This window comes from Apteryx mantelli, chromosome 5, assembly GCF_036417845.1.
Source record: "Apteryx mantelli isolate bAptMan1 chromosome 5, bAptMan1.hap1, whole genome shotgun sequence".
Lineage (NCBI taxonomy): Eukaryota > Metazoa > Chordata > Aves > Apterygiformes > Apterygidae > Apteryx > Apteryx mantelli.
This window is the reverse complement of record NC_089982.1, coordinates 18,718,938-18,741,564: the sequence shown is the minus strand read 5'-3', so window position 1 is coordinate 18,741,564 and position 22,627 is coordinate 18,718,938. Positions and strand designations below refer to the sequence as shown.

At 41.7% G+C, this 22,627-nt stretch overlaps 1 protein-coding gene across 3 annotated transcripts in view; it reads right to left on the bottom strand.

Moving 5' to 3' along the window:
* The window catches only part of TET2 (tet methylcytosine dioxygenase 2), a 78,433-nt gene that overhangs the window by 12,553 nt on the left and 43,253 nt on the right, over positions 1–22,627 (bottom strand). For all 3 annotated transcript variants that reach the window (XM_067297577.1, XM_067297579.1, XM_067297578.1), the window contains exons 2-6: positions 8,598–11,985; positions 6,250–6,340; positions 2,576–2,669; positions 1,205–1,413; positions 218–368 (exon numbers count right to left, since the gene is read on the bottom strand). In XM_067297577.1, the coding sequence (XP_067153678.1) occupies positions 218–368; positions 1,205–1,413; positions 2,576–2,669; positions 6,250–6,340; positions 8,598–11,985 (3,933 nt within the window). The remainder of the gene's footprint in view (positions 1–217; positions 369–1,204; positions 1,414–2,575; positions 2,670–6,249; positions 6,341–8,597; positions 11,986–22,627) is intronic.

The window sequence follows — 22,627 nt, the reverse complement described above, 5'->3', positions numbered from 1 at the left end:
GGGCTTTAACCAGCTGTCAGAATTTGGACAGTCAATTCAGCTGGCTCAGTGATTGGAATCAATCAGTCCTGACTGGCAGTTATTTAATTACCCTACACGTATGCAATTCTAGCAGGGCTCTGGCCCCTGCTTTCTTGTAGTGTATCTCTATTTGCAGAGTGACAGAAAACATTTCATTGCAAATGAGGCTCGTTTCTTTTTAAAAATGGGCACCAACCTCTTTTGGGTCATCCCCCATCAGCTTAAACTTTCTTGGAATCTTGCTTCTGGCGAACTTGCAACCGTTGTAGTACATGCTCCAGGAGCAACCGAAGGAAAATGAAGCACCACAAGTTTCAGGGTCCAGCCCTTGACATGCGCAAGTCCGTCTAAAGAAAGAGAGAATACAGCCATTAGCATCGGGTGAGTCAGCCTGTAGTGCTCAGAGTGGGTGTCAGCGTTCTGCCGGTGCTGTGGAGAATCACCAGTCTCGGATCTTCTTCCGTCAGTAAATAACGAAGAAATGAAAGAGGGAGTTGCATGTTTTATAACAGATGAATTTATTGGCATGAATAACTTCACAGTTGCAAAGCAAGGACTCAGGGTTTCCTATACTTCTGTGAGAAACCTGGCTTGGCTCAAAAGAGAATGTGTTTAGGTAGGTGGTGCCTTATTAGGTAGTGATATTACTGGTACCTGAAAGGTCTCTGCGGACGGCACTGTGAGCATGGGGAGCTCTCTGGCAGGGATTAGGCAGTAATTCCTGAAATAAGACTGTACCCATGAAGCCAAAGGAAGTAACACATAGTAATTACTAAGTCAGTTTTGGCCTAAGCGTTCCTCACCATCAGAAAGACATGGGAAAAAGATAAAGGGCAATTTCTTTAGATGCAAGCTAGCTTCTGTAGATGCTAGCAAAGGCCTCCAGTATGATTTAGTGCATCTAGTTTTTATGACAAGGCAGAGGTACCTGCTGTCCAAGGCCCAGCTGAGACATTGTGTTTTAAATATACTGAGATGCTTCATAACTCTGGGAAGATGTTTTCCCTTATTTTCAAGGATGTTTACTTTGCTTTTCTCAAAAGGTTTGTGGGTTTTCAAGCTGTCTGAAATAGATAGCTTGAAAGGTATGTGCATTTCACGGTAAGAGAGTGAGTGGAGATGCCAGACCCAGGGCTGAAGGTGCGGCTGTACGTTTGCCGAGCGTCCCCTTTGTTTCACTTACTCTTCGTTCAGGGCGCAGCGCCGGTTCGTGAGTGTGCCGTACTTTCTCAGGGTGTCAGTGAGTTCGGAATACAGCTTGTCGGCCAGGCTTGTCGGGATCCCCTCCCAGACCAGGATGAGAATCACAATCACCGCTGTCTCGCATGTGTGGCCCGCTCGCTCGCGCACCAAGCAGAGTAGCTTTTCCTCCTGACTGCTTCTGCGGACTACCTGCATGCACAGCAACACACCCCCCCAGAGCCCCAACACAAACAGTGTGTTTCTTAATGTGAAGAGTGAGAGAGTAGGAAACCTCAGCAGTATTGTGTGTGGGGCAGAGCAGTTACTCTACTTCTGCCTTCCTCTTTAGATCTGGCAATGCAGACTGTTGTTTTCATTTAGTGATGTGGGCCAGGGCCACCTTTCTGTTTAATGAAGCAAGGACAGGCTCTGAGAGGCAAATCCTGACTGATGGCATGGAAAGCCGTGGTGGTGGAAACTAGCTTGGTAGAAGCATCCCCCATGCTCGGATTCAGCAGAAATAGTCTCCTGAATCTACGTGCTGATACAGCTGGCCCACTTTGATGAGGTGCAAGAGGAAACAAGATGCTTACTGAGAGATGCATACCTCCACAGAGCTGACACCTGCACTGAGGGCAGGCGCCGCGAAGGGCAAGGAAGGGAGCTAGGGGAAGGGGCTAAATAACTTGTCATGGGAGCTCTCTCCCTTTTCTTCCTGAAGTTAAGCAGCTAAACTTGCGATTAGCCTCCCGATTCTGTGACCTTGCCCGCCCTTCCTACATACAAATGTTACAGCAATGACGACAAAGCAGGAGATATTGTTCAAATAAAAAGGGTGTCCTTGCTTCTCGGTGCCTGTGCTGCTGTGGGTATTTCTGAAAGAAGGTGCAGTCTGGCACGCGTAGAGACTGTAATTATGTATCGGTTTTTCCTCATCCTGTGTTTCCCCAACCCACCCAAACTACTCAGTAATGTTTGTGCCAAAGCAAGACAGTGTTTGCTAAGAGGGTGTACTAACGCCTGTCTTGAACTGGGAGTGCGTTTTAAAAACATCAGTGGTGCACTTGCAGGGCTTATTTCTAAACTAAAATTAAACAGGAAGGAGAATGCCTGATGTTGTGAATCTTAAATCTAAGTGAAAATGCTTTCCTTCTCTCCTTTTGATACCTTTAGGCCAAACTTCATCCCTGCTGATCTCCAGGCAACTCAAGTAAATGGAGCGTGAGCGGTGGTGGGAGCGGGCTATGGGCTTTCTGTTCAGCTGTTTTAAGTTTCTTAGTATCAACTAAAACAATGACACGTCATTGCCATCTGCTTACGTACACAATCTTACTGAGCTAGGTTGGTATTAACGTTTGTGGACATCACTTACCCATTTAGCAATAGGACATCCTTGGGAACTTTTGCCTTCTTTCCCAGTGTAGACAACCCTCTCAATCCTTATAGCTTTACCTTTCTGTCCAAATCTTAAACAGACAAAAATATGTACAATAAGCAGATTCCTTTGGTTCTGCATGAACACTTAAAAGATGGAGCACATTTGTGAGTCTTATCTTAAAAAATACACGCTATTAATTATAAACAGGGAGGGATATGTAATATAATTTATCTTGCTGATTTTATTATGGTGGTGGATTGATGTGTTGAAATAGGCAAATGTCTTTAATACATCATAGATGAGTAAAATTTGTCCATATCGTATTAATATTCCCAAACCTTTTAACTGTTTCTGTAGAGAATTTGTTACAGCTGGCATGTTGAAAAGTGGACTTGAAGTGTCTCTATTTCTGGGAAAATTTTATATTTTTCTTTAATTTCTGGGCTAAATTTAAAGTTATCACTCCGCAACATAAATAATGAAGTTGTCATGGAATGGCTGGCATGCAGTAGCCACTCTATTAATTTTCTGTGCTTGTGCCTCTGTGCTTGATATGGTGTGAATCAGTTAAATCATGATTGATCTGCTTCGTATCTATTTCCTTTACTTTATCATCCATTTAAAAATTGTGATTTCTTTACTTCTGCCTCACTCCTATACTGAATTAGGATCGCAAGATGCCCTCAAATGATGTCATTTGTGTGTGCCTGCTGAGGCTAAAGCAGGCAAGCTTAGTCAAGGTGACGCTTCAGTCAAGGTGATCATGCACTCAAGGCAGAATCTAGCCCAAAATGCAAGCAGTGCTATTACCAGAGCAAACGGGATCACCTTTCTACGTCCTCTGATGTGCCAGTTGGAAATACGTGACAAACGCTAAGTGAAGCAAATCTTGACTCGATAAGAGAAGTGTCAGACCTGTTAGGCCACTTCCAAGCATGTTCTCCCACTGCAGCTGGGGTGACCCTCTGCAGGGCGCGAGCGTGCCCCAGGGCTGCGGGGGCCATGCGTTATAAACCTCTGCATTACAAACCTCAGTGTCTGCAGTCGTACGCTTCCGGCTACGGAGCTGACTCGGCTGCATTTCAGGGCCTGGGCAAATTCTGCTTCAGCAACGTTTCTCAAATTCTGCTGCTCTCAGTGGTGTTACATTACTTAAAATAACCAAGTGTGTGGACTAAATCACAGTCGTCTTGTTCTTTGCCCATTACCTATATAGCATTCAACACAATATTCACTCACGTAACACAGACTTCTAATGCTGCTTTGAGAACTTTTGACCTTTCATCCCTCTTTTTGTGCACTAAAATCTTAGTGACACATTTAAGAGCTAATATTTGTATTTAAACTTCTGTCCTTTAAAGGAAATGAAAAATGCTTCTTCTTAGATGTGATCTCATTGTGAAATTTCAGTGTCACAGGAAATTATACAAACAAAATAGAGTTGTACTACACATGTTCTGCAGGCAACTGTTAAGTCACTTTTTCCTACTTAGTCCAGCATGTTAGTATACCTTTGTTTCTTTAATTAACCACATAAAAACGTTTTTAAATCTTAATGTTTTCTATCAGTTTGCTAATCTGGATTGCAGCACAACTGTTTGTATGCTGCTATAGAAATATGTTGTACATAACACTGAAAATTAAATGGACTTTGTCTCAAATCTTTTGGCCTATCACAAAGGAATTTGCGCCTGATGTTTGTCTCGCTTGCTTTCAGAGCAAAGCTGCCTGGCTTTACAATCTGAGCAAAATTCACCGAGTGCAAAGTAGGGACTGGGAGAAGGAAAAGGTAAAATGTAGGCATCCACCACAGATTCTGCAAGAAATTTGTTCTAATACAGCTAAAATATCAATTGTAAGTAGGAATTCAAATTCTGGTTTGGCAGTGGTAATACCTTAAAAATCAACCTACATCCATGGGAAGCTAGTTTAAAAGTGCTTAAATTGTTACTAATGTCACCAACTGCACCCATGTACTTGAGAGTATCTTTATAGCTAAATGCTTTCTTCACTTAGGGATGCAAAATTAACTAGTAAGCTCTGGAGTTCTTCAATCACGGAATCGCAGTTTGTACAATATGAGCAACTGTAAACTAGCTGTTGTTCAATTAGCTTCTATTATACTCTGCTGAGCCTGGCTGAATATATGCATGTTACCTATAATCTCTCAGGATTTCCTTCTGCCAACATAAAATGAAATTAAATGCCAAAAAAAAAAAAAAAAGTGAGGTCAATATTAAGGATGAAAAATCACACTCTAAAGTCAAGAAATGCAAACAGTTTCATCTCTAATAATTGACAGCATGACATGAATGACTTTCCTATTTTATTTATTATTTGTAAATATGAAAGAATAAATTGGTCAATTCGAGCTCTGGAATTAAGAAATTGTAGCAAGCTTCTCAGAAGGGTCAGTGTTCGCTCCCCCTGCACAGGAAGAAGCAGATTTATGTAGCTTGCATGCATCTGAGCCACTCACAAAGCTGAAAACAAGTATCATTTCTGGGGCAAGCCCTGCACAGGAGTCACAGGGAAGGAAGTGCTAAGAAAGCAGAGAGAGGACCTTTGGACTAACCACCTAGAGTTAATCCGAAGGGTTTAAAATGCCCTCTGTGGTCCATGGTCGCGCAGTGATGAGTGCAGGCCAACAGACTCTGCTGAGAAACAGCGCTACTTAGCTCAGATGCAGCACTGCAGTGACGCCTCTTTGCTCTTGGTTCTGCAGCTAGCTTGAGCTTCTTCACAATTCTGGAAGTCCAGATTTTTAAGGTATTAACAAATCAAATTCCCGTTTGTCTATGACTTACTGGGGAGATTTTTGTTTGCTTGTTTGTTCAGAGGGGAACTGAATTCCTGGATACCTCTAAAAATCTGGCTGCTAGTGTCTGTGCATGCCAAAAGCTACAAGTAATGCAGAATTCACAGTGCAGGAGACACTTCCGTGTGATGGAGTTCTTAATTTAAATACCTTTGAAATGATGGTGGGTTTTGCACTTAAGACATTTTTCTAAATAGCACAGATTAGGTGTCCATTCTGTGCCATTCCAAAATCATTTGTTTGCTTGGCTTTGATGTAATAAATATATCACAGGATGCAACATGATATGGGAATTCTCCTCACTCAAGATAAGGCTGTTTATATGCAATACTCTGTGTAAGGGGGATGTTTTGTCAGAAAGCTACTTATCGATTCTTGGGTTGAAATCCTATCCAATAACTTTGTAGTCCTCTGGAAGTGACTGAGTTAGATTTATCTCTTTAGAGATGTACTATATGTTTAATATTGGGGGAGGAGGTATTTTGCTCTCCATCTTCCTCCTCCCTTGGCATTCCCCTACCCAGAGGAAACACCAGGTCCATGCCTGCTTTCACGGCCATTGCCAGCAGTCTTGCTTGGCAGGCTGGTGAATACTTGTTCCTGCTTGGGTTTGCTGGCATCTGTCTCAAAGTGCGCAGCCTGTGCCAGCCAGCAGACTATTAGCCCTGTCAAATATTGTGACTCTCTGGTGAATAGCACAGTGCGTAATGTTGGCAACACTGGAGTAGCTAAGCCTACAAGTAATTACTTGATTTGCAATTGTTTATTTCTTTATGTGCAAAAGCTGGAAAAATTCTGACATCCACAAAAGGATAAACGTTAATCTGCCCTGTGCCTTTGCACTAATTACCTTTCTTCCATGATTTCTCTAATAGCTGCCACATTAGGACCGGCTCCTAGATGGGTATAGAAAGGACCTTCATCTTTTTCAATAATTTGCTCTGTTTAAAACAAAATAAAGGTTATTACTTTGAAGCTTAATTCTTTAATGTAAAAAGTCACATTGCAAAGCTTACATCTAGCTAATTGGAATAGTGGGCAGAGTTTTCAAACACCTATGTCCAAAGTATGCCCATGCAATTTGTACAAAACATGCAAAGCATGTGGCTAATTCTGCAAATAGCTGTGATATAGACTGTGTGCCTTTTGCTAGCACAAGTAGTTTTTTTCATGTCTGAGGCTTTACACTGAAATTCAAAAGTCATTTTCCAGTTATCACTGAACAATTGTTTCTCTTTCTCCCACTTCCTCCTCTCCCAGTATCTAGAAAGGAGGATAAATGGGATAACAATGGTAAATATTGACCTTAGTGAGCTGTATGGCACTTGTTTTTCAGCAGATGTGTTATAGTGTAGGAACCTACAGCTTGAGAAAGTGGCTGTTAAGGTTATGTACAGAATTTCTGCCACTCAAAAAAGACTGTGTGAAATGAGAAAAGCAAGTTTGCTGAAAGAAATCCTGCACAAGGCTTGGCCAAAACACTTGTATGCTAAGAATGTTGCCTCAGTTCTCTGTGTGTAGGCTGGCCCATGTCAGCATTCACAATATATGCTATATGTTTGTTTTGATACCAGGAGGCAGGCTCCAGCAGTAAGAAAGAAATGGTTGGGCTCTGCTTGGGTTCAGTAGTGGGTAGTGGAAGGAGACGACTTTATGCTTTTTGCAATGTTAACTCCAAAGGCTGAATGAGGTGATGCTGCTCTCAGTGCACGGCCTCTGGGAGCGGGATGAAGGCACGCTATAAACCTGAACGTGTCAGTGGGGAAATGGTTTAATTTAAATCTCCCTAAAAAAGAAGTATCAGTAGGAAAGAGCCATACGCCCTGTCAATTACTCCACGGCACTGGGCTCTTCAAAGAGGACAGGTGCTAGGTTTCATGCTCCATTATTTCCTAGAGGGTCTGCAAAAATGGATATTGAAGAATTAAAATGTAAGAGGAGAATAAGCTCTCTCTGTTTAGTTCCCAATTGCTGTACTAGATGAAAAGACAGCGAGAAGAATGAAATGGTTGCTAGAAAAACTTGTGCCAACTACTTTGGAGAAATGGTCTTAAAAAAAACCCCAAACAACTGCTGAGTTTAAAAAGCTACATTTTGTAGTTTTTCTTATAAAGCAACCAGAAACAGCAAGGAGCTGGCTTCCAGTTTTCTCATCTTCCTGGGAGTGTTGGAAATTTATTACCTCCTCTTTTTGCTTCCCTAGATCATCACTGATCTAGGCACTGATCTAGATCACAGCCCAAACATTCAAAAAGGCAAAAAGGTCCGTTTTGCAGTTTCAACTTTCCTTTTTTAGTTGGTACGAAATCCCAAGCTTTTGGGGGCTATCAGTAAGTGAAACTACAACAACGATGATGTTGCTGGTGCTGAAGCACACGCACCTTTTGCCTCAGTCTGACATAGCAGTGCAAAATTCATCCAGAAGCAGAGTCCAAAAGTGCCTGTTAGAGCTAACTGGCCAGGTGCAATGTCAGTGCTGCAGGGCAGCTGGGGCTACGGGGCCGTGCCTGTTGCTGCGCTTCTCTTCCCCTGCTCTACTCTTCCAGCTTTTGGGGACCAGGCATGCCGTGATGAACGCTGAGGGTCCCCGCGCTGCTCTTTTGGCGCTGCTTCTGTAGCTTCTCAAAGCAACTGTTGTTTTGTTTTGCTTTGCACATGACAAGTGAGTGAAAGGAAGGAAAAACTTCTGCAGCAAGTCAGGAATCTGGCATCCCTTTGCTTAGGCCTGACTGAGGCAAACGTCAGTAATTTCACTGTGTGAATGAACACTGGAGTAAAGATCTCAAGTTTTGGACCCAAGACATATTTTATAAATGCTATATCTGACCTTGGCTAATAAGTTAGATTATGAAGTTGTGACCTACCTTTTATCAGGATGTTGTCGTTATCTGTCTGCTGCTCAAGGAGAATGGATATGAGGTGATAAATTAAATATTTTTATACAATCCATAAACATTCTGACTCAAAAAGCAGACAGATAATTGCTTTATGAAATATTGAGAAGGGCCCATTTGTAGTGTTGGATAAGCGCAGTAGGCATAAGTGTATAAAATTGCAGTTTTATAAGTCTTTACTAATTACTGTTCTGAAAAAAAAAAGCCTCCAACAAAAACATCCAACTATCCCCCACGATCCCAGCTTGAAGGCTAATTTCCTTACTGTGAACTAGTATGTTTTAGTACATTTCTCAGCACTTACCAACACAGCTGCAAGATGGGAAATCATACTGGGTTTTGGCAGGTGTGTCCAATAAATTTTTTACAGGAGTATCCAATAACTTGGAAGGTGAGTCTAAAAAATTATTGAGAACAGTTCCAGCTGTTCTTTTGGTCGGGGTTTTCTCAGCAGAGGAGTTTGCTTGTTGATCTAAGATGGGGGTTTGAGTGTCAAATTCTGCAGCACTGGTATTTCTTGATAGTATGGTGATAGGGCCTGCTGTTTCAACCTTCACATGTTTGGGTGATTTGATAGTAAAAGTCTTGTGATCAAACAGTGATTTGACCTGTATCTGTTTTAGCTGCTGTTCCATTGTCTCAATGATGCTCTTCTGTTGCATGTTCTCACAGCCAAAGTGCTGATTCTCTTGTTTAATTGTTTTTTTCCACATTTTGTTTTCCAGCTGTCCAGTTGATGGGCGCATACAGACATTAGACTTTGAGCCAGCTTCAATTTTGATAGGCTTGCGCACTGCACTGGGACCAATCTCAGTTTTGGGTTGCTGGTATGCTTGTTGCTCCTGTTTTTGTAAGAGATGCCACCTTAGAGCAGCATGCTTTTGAAAATCCTTATGGTTGGGGGACTGAAAATGACAGCCTCTCTGGTCTTGTGAGTGTGGGGGAGTTTGTTGGCTGTGTGGTAAGTACCGCTGAGGAATTTGTGTAGCTTGTTGGCTAGGGATATCTTGATTCAGGCTACTGCCATAGCCTTGTGTTTGCTGGAGTGGTAGCTGTATAACTGAAGCTTGTTGTGTCTGTTGTTCTTGTTCTTGAAAACAGTGATTCACATCTTGCTTTGGGGTCAAGTTATTTGAAAAATACTGCACGTGTTGCAAGTCCTGCATTTTGTTTGCTCCAAAGCGTTCAATATTCGCGGCACTCTCCTTCTTCTCAGCAATCAAGTGCACATTGTTTGGGCAGGGATGCTGCAGACTGGCATCCCTTTTCTGACTGTAAAGGGGAGCTTTGCTGTTCATGCTCTGGACCTGCTCTAGTCCTAGCTGAGGGTTATGCAGTGGGAATGCAGTTGATTTCACGTACTTATTCCCAGTTTGAAAACATTCATCTGCTTTAAGCTGATTGAAGGATGTCCTGTCTAGCGGCTGTTCGGTGTTGCTTTGGGAATGGGAAATGGTTTGAGGCAGTTCTTTATTTTTCATTTGCAGAGCCTGGTGCTGTTGCTGGTTTGGGGTTAGCTGCGGACTGCGTGACAGTTGTGTCTGCTGTGCCTGTTTTTGAAGCATCTGTTGTAAAATGTGTGAATGCAGGAATTGCTCGTTTTCCCCTGGCTGGGGATTCAAGTGCTGCTGTTTCAGTGGGGCCCCTAATGGCTGTTCGGCTTGTTGTTCTGGTCTTTGCTGGAGATGGAGCTGCTGTGTAGGGTGTTGCTGCACTTGGGACTTAAGTAGAGAATCCATCTTCGTGAGCTGTGGTGAGTGTTTTTGGAACGGCAGCTGCTGGTCAGCTGTGGGAGGCGGCTGTAGCTGGGAGGTCTCACTTTTGTACAGCAGAGGAATTTGTTCCTGTTGCATTATCTTCTGGCTCTGGGGCTGCCCCAATGGCCCCTTTAATGCATCAGGACTTCCAGCGTACTGTTTTGTATAGGCTGGTTCAGATGTATTTGCCTGGAACTGAAGAATTGATCGTAACAATGCTTCGTTGGGCTTCTGAGGAGGCTCTCCCTGGCGAAACTGAGTGGAGACCAACTCTATCCAGGCTGCTTTTGAGTAATGGGGAGTCTGTTGCACAGACTCTTTCACTTGGTCCTTTTCTTTCTCAGGAGGAATATCGTGTTCTCTCTGTCCTGGGAAATGCTGATAGTGTTGCTGCAACTCACTGTCACTTCCACATACTTGCAGGTTTTGGATGGGAGGCTCTGATGTCGGCGTCACTTCTTCTGAGCGCTGCTGAATTGAGGCAGCCGCAGCAGCTTGTGGGTTGCTTTCACTGACATCTTGTTGTGACGCCTGAGGCTGCTGTGGAAGTCTCTGCTGAGGGTGAAGTTGTTGCTGGCCGAGGCCGGGACTTTCTGACATTGGTCCCTGCTGTTGCCCTTCATTCTTAATCTCTTTAGGAAGAGTTTCATCACATATATTGTCGTAGGAATGGTGTCCTTCTCGCACCACAACGGATAGTGCACTGTTCATTTCTGGAGCAGGAGGAGCGGAGGAATCGTTATTAAACATTGAGTTCTGTTTAAACAAAGCACCATTATTTTCTGCTTGCTCAGAAAACCTTTCCAGAGTGGCCTTCTGAGCTTGCAGGTTACTGCTGGAACTAAGAGAGAGGTCTTGGTTGGGAGCCTGCCCCATATTTCCACGAACAGTACTGTTTCCTACAGATAACTGGTGTGTATCATAGCCTGGAATCTGTTGCTGTAGCTGTAGTTCTGGTTTCTGAAGTGAATAGCTACCTGGCAATACAGGTGGTTTACTGGAGTCTTCTGCATTGTAGACCTCAGTAACCACTACAGCTGGCACTTGAGGCAGCTCAGAGTTTGAGGTCTGTGGGGAAGTGATCTGCCCTGAGGTATGGGATGAATGCGTTGTCTCGTAGGACAACTCATTAGTAGCCTGACTGGTAATGGCATTGATATGAGATGTGTTCTTCTGCATTGCTATGGAAACATGTTCTGGATAATATTGAGACAGTGTTTTCTCCAGGAGTTCACCATGCATGCTTTCCATGGAAGAGGCAGAAACTGTAGCACCATTAGGCATTGGCACTGCCTTGTTCTTAAGTAGTAAGACAATGTCTCTGTTGTGGCAATGAACGTTTTCCCGCTCCTGCTCATTCTGCACCAGGAGGTCTTGAGGGTTTTCTGAACCACCACTGTTGTATCTTGAAGTCTGTTTCAAATCTGTAGCTTCATTTTCTTGTCCTGTAAAACTCTCTGTTTTCTTCTCACTGTAACAATTGGAGACACTTGGTTTTTCATAATTATCTTCTGGCTCAGCTTTTTCTCCGTTTACTTCTTTGTCTTGTTTAACTTTCTTGCTCTGATGAAGTCCATACAGAGAGGGCTCACTGAAAGTGCGTTTTATCCCACCATTTTGCATATATTTGGAATATACTTTCTTTTCCTGTAAAAGGTCAGGGCTAACTCGATTATTTGGATTTCCCTTCACGTGGGGCACTCCGTGGTTGCTTTTAATGAATAGCCACTCATGGTCACCATTTACTTCAACTTTGGGCCTCTCTGTTACTGGACTTCCATTCTGTAGCTTCATTGAAAAAGGCTCTGTCTGGCAAACGTGAGAAGATTGCGGTATTAGAAATGGACTCAATCTATTGCCGTCAACATGGTTGGTTCTGTCCTGTTCCATCTGGCCTGCTCCGGGGCCATCCACAAGGCTGCCCTCTGAACGTATCTGAAAGAGAAAAGAAATGGGATTTTGGTTTTGCTTGATGGACAGCAGATTACTGACAATTCTTGCAGCATTCAAGTGGTTGTCATCCTCACTCGTTTCCACACACAACGTGAGCTCACAGACACACCTAGGGGAGTTTCACTTCATTATACTATCAGATTGTGCAGCCCCCATGTATCCCTTTTTCTTGCCGGTTTATTCTTTGGGTTGAAAAGACTGTGTGAAAATAAACAGCAGCTCCATATCCCCGTCTAAGGCGCAAACAGATATTTTACCAAAAAAATCTCTCATAACGGTGCAAAAAGTATTCTCTGCTTTTGTATGATTTGTATAGACAGACTCTTTGGTAAGGCGGAAAGTCATGCAGAAACTGTGGTTCCCAGACTTGGTGCTAATCCTGTTATTTGATTATAGTGTGCCAAACCTCTTTTGTCCGACTTGAAGGATTATTGCCACCAAGCTTGCCAATTAGAGGGGAAAAACCCTCCTTTTTTTAGTCTTAAGCTGTCTGACAGGGTCTTTTAAAACTGGCATTCCAAAGACCATACAAGTGGCACAATACATACATGTGAGACAAAACTATGCCTGATTGCCGTCCATAGAAATTCTTACAGTTCATCAACATCTTAATAATGTTGACAGAAACAAATTAAGAGATTTCTAAAAGGTTTGATAGAAGTGACATTTTTCATGTATTAATTTTCTTTTTAATTTATGGCCACCAAACATGGCTTAAACTATGCATTTGGGTTTTGAACTGAGCCCCACAGCTGTGGAACTAAAACTTGCTCTTCCCTGTTTGGATGGAAAATCCCATTTTCTTGTATAACCTTTATATTTTATTTATAAAATGAAAATTTTCTTTGCATAAAAGCATTGACAATGTGCAGTGAACAAATTCCATGTAATGACAATCTAATCCTGTTCACATAGATCTTCCCAAGATTCACAATCCCCGTAAACACAGATAAAGCCATTGTTTGACTCTACTTGTAATTTATTCTTTGTTGGCTTTATGATTCTCAAACAGTCACAAATGACAGAAGACAGACTGACAGAAGGTCTTACAGATGTGAGATTGCACAGGGAAAGTTTTGGCTCATGCCTGTTTTTGTCATAAAGGTTTTAGTTTGTATAAGAGGGAATACGAAGGGTTGTCCATTCCCAGGTCATACCTGGTTGAACTACAAAGTCAGCACAATCACATGGCTCTTACTGCTGTTACACGACACAGGAAGAACTACTATAGTGGAAAATTTCTCCCATCACAGTTTCTCTGCTTACATATTTATCCTACACATTTTTTTTTCTAAAATGATATCAAGGAACATCTCATTTATACGGTTTTAAGTGCAGTATTGCATTACTGAAGTGAGTAATGCTAAAATGCTTTTTAAAGTAAGATTAGTTCGTGAGATTCATTACTTCTGGCAGAATCCCCACTGCTTGCAGCTCTGATTTCAGTATCTGGACATTCAAACATAAGCTTTGACTGGCAAGCGCCTCTGTGACGACTTGGACCTATTTTCTCCTTATCCCAAACTTGGTCTTAGATTTACTTTCGACCTCCTGAAATTCTTTTCTCTCTGTGCTCAGATTACCTTTTGTATGACAGAAATAGAGAAGTTGTTGTGCCAAATACCACTACTTACAAAAAAAGCAGTTTTTGAAGTAAAAGCTGAGAATAAGGAGATGGAAAAGAATGTTTGTCTGTCATACCTATTTTCCTGACAAGGCAGGCGTCTTCCCTTCTACATATATTTTAATATTTTTCCCAGTCTAGCTTTAAAGTACCACAAGACATGAGCCTTTGCAGCTTTCCCAGGGAGACCATATTCCACACTTAACAGAAAGCAGTGTGAAAGGGATTCCTCTGATGTGTCATTTGAGGCTGGGCTGCAGAATTGTGCTCCCAGAGTTTCTCAAAAATAAAATGTCAGCCTAATTTGAAAACCACTCTTTGCCTTCACACCTTTCATAGCTAGAAATTGCAGCTGAACCACAACTCAGACATGAGTGTGTAGGCTGCTATATTTCACAAATATGAAATGAAATAAAGGAACTGTAATAATTAACACTGCACTGTCAGATTGCTTCTAAAATATCTATTTCTTAAAAAAAAAAAGCTTTAGTCTGTGTGACTGAGCCTTGAGAAACTTCCTTTGGCTATCAAGGTCTGTCTTGTGGCTAAAGTCTTGGTTGTGTTCTGGTATACCATATGGGTTAAAACTTAATTCCTTCCAAGAGTTTTCAGACAATCTTTCTACTCAACTTTTTACTGATAGGTAAAACCACATTTTTATTTAGAAGTGGGGGCTGACTTCTCTAAGCTTGGCATGCAACCCCTCAGAGGAGGAGTGCATCTGTGCTTCAGAAAGATTCTTACGTTCACGCCATCCTTAAAAACCATGAGGTTTTTTCCACTGCATGACGTGGATTATTATTCAGTCTTCTCAAAAACCTCACAGTATGAGTCAACCAATTCCCCTGAATGCTGATTATCTCCAGTGTAAAAGGCATTGGTGGCAAGCATTGCAAAGGACAACATAATCATTCGGTTCTTTAAAATCTGCAGTTAATTCATTGATTAAAAAGTGCCAGATTTGCATTCTTTGAAATGCATCTAGGATTGTGGTGACTTTGCGTTACTCATCATTCTCTGTGTCTATACTCAGTTATTCACAATCCCCTTGAGTCACATCTTAGTAAAAATCTTGCTCAAGCAGTTACGAATCACAGCAATTATTTGTAATTTAAAATCAGTAAAAGACAAATGGCAGTGATACCTTTATTACTGGTTTCAACTACGGCACCATGAAGATATTCTTGGCGCTACTGCTAAGCGGATCTGGTTGGGTTTACAAAGTTTCTGCAGTCTTCTTTATAATTGTTGTGGGTTGAACTGTCTGTCTTTCAGACTAAATCTACCTTTCCCTAAGCATAGCAGTTAGTTTTTTCTTTCCTGTAACTGTATTTTATCCAGACCATTTAGGAGCTCTACACATTTTTCTTCAGCTATAATTCATCAGAAATTCAAGTCACATCAGCAGCATCTGTGAAACAATTACTGCATCTAGGACTGACTCTGCAGTCTAATCCATCATAATTATGACTGGCCTCTTTGAAGATGCCACGATGCGTGACTTAAATATAGCACATTACTGTGCAAATGGATCAGCATCTCATTCCACCAGTATGCATTCAAGTTATAATTCAGTCCACCACTGTTTGATTTTTTGAAATACAAGCTATGTGCATTTATTTCTTGCCACATATGGGGCACAAATTGGAAACCAGGCTTTGAAAGGGAGTTTGAGTGTTTGGGGTTTTTTTTTTATGGGCAAATTTGGTATGATCCTGCCACCTCTATCAATACAAGAAAACAGAAAGCCTGTGGAAGGCAGTGTTATGAACAAGACAAACATTTTTGCAACAACAACAGAAGTATTCTTAGTTATCTTGCCTTCTTTCTTTCATGAAAAATCTTTACTTTAAGCCAGTGCTAGAGATTCATACCTCATTTTATACAGCACCAGTATCTCAGGAGTTTGTGAATAAATGCTTGTGTAAATGAATGGACAAATACATCCCCTGCAGGGGAATATGATCTTCTGGGGATACTTCTGTAAAGCTGGGCAAGAATCTCAGTAGAAAAAGCAGAGTTATGCCGTGTTAAGGTTCTCACGGCCCTAAAAGGAGCAAAGGGATGTCAGATGTGTTGATTCCCCCCTCCCGAGGGTGAGCTGGGATAGAGGAGCCCCCTGCAGAAATGCACCTTCCCAGATCATGACCTCAGCTGACTCGTGTTCGGGTCATCATCAGGATGAGAATCAACAGAGTCAGATAACCTGGGAGCTAGTCGATGGCTCCTCGGGCTGTTACTGGAGCGCAGCCACAACCTCCATCCTGCTGGCACCTTTCTGCTACTGCTGGATGAAACAGAGGTCTAAATTGCTCCCAGGCATGAAACCCTTACATCACTTTCTAGAAGGGAGGTGAGTTTATGTCTTGCGAAACTGCAGTTTGCTAAGTTGCACACTTTATATTTACATGCTCTTGCTCCTATTGCCAGGGTACAATATTTGACTTCTGACTTCTGACAATATTCTGACTTCTGGCTTAATTTGCTCTGTATTACTATGTGCTGTCATCCAATTGCTTCTGTCCTCAGAAGCTCATGCTACTGGTGATGAGGTCTAATCCTGAACCAACCAGTGAAAAAGCTTCTAAAGGGATTTATTTTTTTCCTATTTCAAGAATGAATGAAAATTTGAGAAAATGCATGTCATGAGTAGCATTATTCCTGAGCAAGAACATTCACACATGGCATTATCAGAAAGCTCCGTTTGCAGACAAGTATGAAAAGTCTCAGGTTTTAACTCTTGGAGTCTTTGTAAGGAGCAGTGTGTAACCGAAAGTTCAGTCCCGATGTCTACTGAACAATACTGAATCCCCTTGTAATCCACCAAGTACAGCTGAGCAGACTGTAGACAACTCACTGTAAAAACTTCAGCACTAAAAACTGCAATCTTCTGGACTTGTATATACATGAAATTGTTTCTGATTAACTCTGTGTCAAAATTTTATTATTATTATTATTTATTCTGGAATAAATGGTTTAAGCAGTTATAATGATGCTCAACACCATGATTCATAATTGTGGGGTTATCATGGCATGTTATTTTTCTCTGGCCTGTGTAATTCTAGTTGCTTCAGTTGTGCCTTGAGTTAATACCTATAAGCAAGCTGCAAATGCCACTAGAGGAGAGAAGAGGTGCGGTAAACTCGGATCACTAATGGTTGACGCAATGCATCCAAGCTTGTTATCAGTGAGATGTTTTCATTATGGCTGGGATAAAATGCTGAACACATGAAAACTGTCTTGTAGTTTAAAGATTTCATTTTTGTTTCGCACTTGAGATGCCCTGTGTTTATACACCGAAGAACAAAGCAAGCTTTTACGTGGCACCTAATGGGAGAGGCAAAACCAGGATTATTCCTGCCCACTTTCTGGATGGTTTGTAGTTTGCAGAACAGTCTTTTCCTAAACCAAGATTGCTAGTACAGGCATACCTCGGAGATATTGCAGGTTTGGTTCCAGACCACCGCAATAAAGCAAGTATCGCAATGAAGCGAGTCTCACGAATTTTTTGGTTTCCCACTGCATATAAAAGTTATGTTAACACTAACTGTAGTCTGTTAAGTGTGCAATAGCATTATGTCTTAAAAAACAATGCACATACCTTAATTAAAAAATACTTTATTGCTAAAAAAATGCTAACCATCATCTGAGCCTTCAGTGAGTCGTAATCTTTTTGCTGATGGAGGGTCTTGCCTTGATGTTGATGGCTGCTGACTGATCAGGATGGTGGTTGCTGAAGGTTGGGGTGGCTGTGGCAATTTCTTAAAATAAGACAGCAGTTAAGTTTGACGCATTAACTGACCCTTCCTTTCACGAAGTATTTCTCTGTAGCATGCGATGCTGTTTGATAGCATTTTACCCACAACAGAACTTCTTCCACAATTGGAGTCAATCCTCTCAAACCCTGCCACTGCTTTATCAACTAAGTTTAGGTAATATTCTAAATCTTTTGTTGTCATTTCAACAATGTTCACAGTATCTTCACCAGGAGTAGATTCCATCTCAAGAAACCACTTTCTTTGCTCATCCCTAAGAAGCAACTCCTCATCGGTTAAAGCTTTTTCATGAGATTGCAGCAATTCAGTCGCATCTTCAGGTTCCACTTCTAGTTCTTTTGCTGTCTCCACCACATCTGCAGTTACTTCCTCCACTGAAGTCTTGAACCCCTCCAAGTCATCCATGAGGATTGGAATCAACTTCTTCCAAACTCCTGTGAATGTCGATATTTTGACCTCCTCTCATGAATCACGAATGTTCTTCATGGCATCTAGAATGGTGAATCCTTTCCAGAAGGTTTTCAATTTACTTTGCCCGGATCCATCAGAGGAATCACTATCTATGGCAGCTATAGCCTTACAAAATGTGTTACTTAAATAGTAAGACTTGAAAGTTGAAATTACTCCTTGATCCATGGGCTGCAGAATGGATGTTGTGATAGCAGGCATGAAAACAAAATGAATCTCGTTGTACGTCTCTGTCAGAGCTCTTGGGTGACCAGATGCATTGTCAATGAGCAGTAATATTTTGAAAGGAATCTTTTTTTCTGAGCAGTAGGTCTCAACAGTGGGCTTAAAATATTCAGTAAACCATGTTGTAAACAGATGTGCTGTCATCCAGGCTTTGTTGTTCCATTTATAGAGCACAGGCAGAGTAGACTGAGCATAATTCTTAAGGGCTCTCAGATTTCTGGAATGGTAAATGAGCATTGGCTTCAACTTAAAGTCACCAGCTGCATTAGCCCCAAACAAGAGAGTCAGCCTGTCCTTTGAAGCCAGACATTGACTTCTCCTCTCTAGCTATGAAAGTCCTAGATGGCATCTTCTTCCAATATAAAGCTGTTTTGTCTACATTGAAAATCTGCTGTTTAGTGTAGCCACCTTCATCCATTCTCTTAGCTAGATCTTCTGGATAACCTGCTGCAGCTTCTACATCAGCACTTGCTGCTTCACCTTGCACTTTTATGTTATGGAGATGGCTTCTTTCCTGAAACCTCATGAACCAGCCTCTGCTAGCTTCAGACTTTTCTTCTGCAGCTTCCTCACCTCTCTCAGCCTTCATAGAATTGAAGAGAGTTTGGGCCTTGCTCTGAATGAGGTTGTGGCTGGTTTGATCTTCTAGCCAGACCACTAAAAACTTTCTCCGTATCAGCAATGAGGCTGTTTTGCTTTCTTGTCATTCGTGTGTTCACTGGAGCAGCGCTTTGAATTTCCTTCCAGAACGTCTCCTTTGCATTCACACCTTGGCTAACTGTTTGGCGCAAGAGGCCTTGTTTTCGGCCTGTCTCGGCTTTCGCCATGCCTTCCTCACTAAGCTTCATCATGTCTAGCTTTTGATTTCAAGTGAGAGACGTGCAACTCTTCCTTTCACTTGAACACTTAGAGGCCATTGTAGGGTTATTAACTGCCCTAATTTCAATATTGTTGTGTCTCAGGGAACAGGGAGGCCCGAGGAGAGGGAGAGAGATGGGGGAACAGCTGGTCAGTGGAGCAGTCCAAACACACACAACATTGATCGATCAAGTTTGCCGTCTTACATGGGCACAGCTCGTGGCGCCCCAAAACAATTTCAATAGTAACATCAAAGAGCACTGATCACAGATCACCATAACAGATATAATAATAATGAAAAAGTTTGAAATATTGTGAGAATTACCAAAGTGTGACACAGAGACATGAAGTGAGTACATGCAGCATGTGCTGTTGGAAAAATGGCACCCATACACTTGCTTGATGCAGGGTTGCCACAAACCTTCAATTTGTTCAAACAAACAAACAAACCTGCAATATCTGAAGCATAATAAAGTGAAGCGCAATAAAACAAGGTATGCCTGTAGTTGGGGTAATAAACACAATGCTTTCAAAAAGCAACTCCCTTGTTGGCCTGTAAAGGAGGTGTTCCCTGAAGTGTAAATGGGAAGGTATCACAGAAATGCGGACTACCTTGAATGACTCTCAGGCTGGATGTTCATGCGATAACTTTTCTGTTGCTTAAATATGGATTTAATGTGCTTTTCTGAAGCCAGGGCATCCATGAGAGAAAACTTTAGCCTTATTGTTCAAAAGAGAGGTTGCATTCATGCCAAAGATCCTTGGAGACTAAACCCTGCAACACACCTTAAGGATTGCTCTCCTCCCTACCAGCATCACTGCTGCCCCTCGCAAGCGTGGTGGCTGATGAACTCCAATGTGGATGTAAAGGTGGCTCCAGAAAGACAAGGACACTTTCAGTTAGCTGGGCTCTATGGCTTATGATGGGGTCCTTTGGCACTGCATTCAGCTGTCACTTCATTTGGGAAGTATATTTACTCAAGTGCATTAGAAATGTTTTGGAAAAACTTTTATTAGGATACAGGGCATTGTCCATCACTTGAAGTCTTTAAATCAAGACTGTATTTCTTTCCAAAATATGCATTATAGCTTTAAATAGTAGTTATGGGGTTAATGCAGAAATTTCTGGATAAGACTCTGTGGCTGTATTCTGCAGGAGGTCATATTACATGAATATAATTGTCTTCTCTGGTATTTAGATCTAGGAATAATCTGTGTCAAACAAGAGAAAATGTGTGATGGCTAAAATTTGTTACCTAATTTATAGCTAATTTATCCTTAATTTACAGGGAAAATGATGACTAGCTAATATAGATATAAGCAGACATAAGGGAGTGAAGAGCATGGGATTTGTGAAATATGGGGATTAATAATTCATTAAATCTTATCCAAGCCAGAAGTCTCGTAATTCATGCATTTTTAATTCAACTAGTGCTAAGAAACACTCAATTTATTGACACCAGTTCTTGCATTTCAGTGATGCAATGATCTAATCACAAAAGCACTTGAATCAGTTTGATTTCTGACCTTAAAACAAAGTGCAAGAAAGTAAAGCTAAACTGGTCTGCACAGCAATTTCTCCCTACTACATTACATAACCATTAACAACACTGGATACTGCATAATACCTATGCAGGCATGAGAAATGGCACTATTTTAACAATTGCATAAAATCAAGGAGAGCTGAAATTAAATGCCAGATACAATATGGGGGGGAGGGAGAACAATTATGTTACAGGAATGAATTCAAGAATATAAAATGTGAGCAAATAGGAATTATAATGTCACGTCACATAGAGGGAAAAAAAAAAAGGAATGGGAGAGTTGATTTGTATCCTATACAAACTTTGCACCTAATTGTACCCTGTAGCACTTCTAATGGAAGAACACAAATCTTCAAGCCACTTGTAATGCCATCTAAGTATTACTGGATTAAGAATGTTTTCTGAAAGTTGATCTTCAGAACCAGGTTGGATTTCAGAGACAAAAGGACCTTCCTGTTGTAATGACCAGAACATTAGAGATAATGTTGGCACCTACTTTTGTTCTTGCTGGTTTTTACACCCATTTTTGTGGTTTAGATTTGCAGGATGGTGGATCCAGGTGGCTTATGCTGACAGACCACTGCACGTAACTATACTGCCTCCCAGTTAGCCTATTTGACATCGCCTTGGGTGTTGGTACACTGACACACTCTAAGAACAGTATTGCTCAATTTCTTGAGCACCACCTTCACTGTTATACAACTTTCACAAATTCAGAGAAGCTGAATTAAAACATCCCTTTCCCTTTGCGGTTCTTGAGAGTCACTGCAGTTTATAATCGTAATAGTAAAATTGCAGGGGTGAGAGTTAGAGTCCCAAAAGCAGGGGATGTTAAAACAGGCGTGCTCTGAGTCAGAAGCTTCTATGCCTTGGCAAAAACAGAAGCTTTTCTTTTCTTAAGTGCCAATGAAGTCTGGACCAGCAAAACTGTTTCAAATTGTGACTGACACAGGGCATCATTTGGTAGTTCACCTGTGCCTGTGGATTCAGCATAAGAAAAATGTTGGGGTGGGAAAGTAGAAAGAGACTTAGTTAAAGTCGTCGTTGTTGTTGTTGTTGTTGTTTTCCTCTTCATTTCAGTCAGCTGTTATGCTAGGTTAGGCTTCCTGAGCAAAGGCTGGCGAGGTAGGGTGGTAGTCTTACCAGATGCATAAACATTGAATTGGTACCCGGACCTGGTTTTGGCTCCTTTAAAAATGGAGACATTTCAGGCATAATTTTCCTCTCTGTACTTCAGCTACTCCATGTGTCAAATGGTAATCATAATACTGGCCACTGATTTAACAAAACACCCCTCCGCCCCCCAAACAGCCATCCAAGAGCAGTAACTAACTGCTAACGCTATTGTGGCTGAGCTCGGTAGTGCAGAGTGCCTCTTTGTGAGCACTCGAGCTTGCCAGAATAAGCAAGCATTGGTGGCTGAACCTTCTTCAAGACACACTTGATTTTATCAACCTGCCGTTGAGGGAAGGTTATCAAGAGGTCAGCGTCATCATTATCTTCCAGTTTCTGTGATCTTTGTCCATCTGGCTTTAGTCCTGGATATTGCTTGGATTTCTTTGGTTGATCACTTCCTGACAGCAGATGAAGGTCAGTTATCCATGGTGATTTCATCACAGCTGTCAGCAGAGTTAAGTAATTCACTATTAAATAGCACATCATCCTTGAGAACTAGAAGCAATGGATGAGATTCTTTTGGCTCTGTTCACGCCTTTATAAAGAAGTAAGGGTGGACCCCAAGGAAAACAACTGGCACCTGCTAAAGATTTCAGGGTGTCATCATGTAGGAACAGAAATATGAAAAAACAGGAACAAAAATGGTCCTGTTCAACATGTGGGGGAAAAACTGACAGAAGAGAGTAAAATGTTGCAGGCTGAAGTGTCCTCAGCAAGCCTGTTTACACAGCTCTGCCTTCTATTATCCTTTGGACCTTAAATAGGAAATCTGTTGTCTCCTAGTTCTGACCAAAATGGAATTTGAGATGAAATGCAGTTATCTTGCATTTCTTCTCCAAAAGTTGAAGGTGAAGGTCATCCCGAGAGGAGACTGGGGCTGGGGAAAGTACAGAGACTGTAACGAGGGTTGATTACTCTGAGGATTACTCTGACTGATGCTCTCACATGCCCAG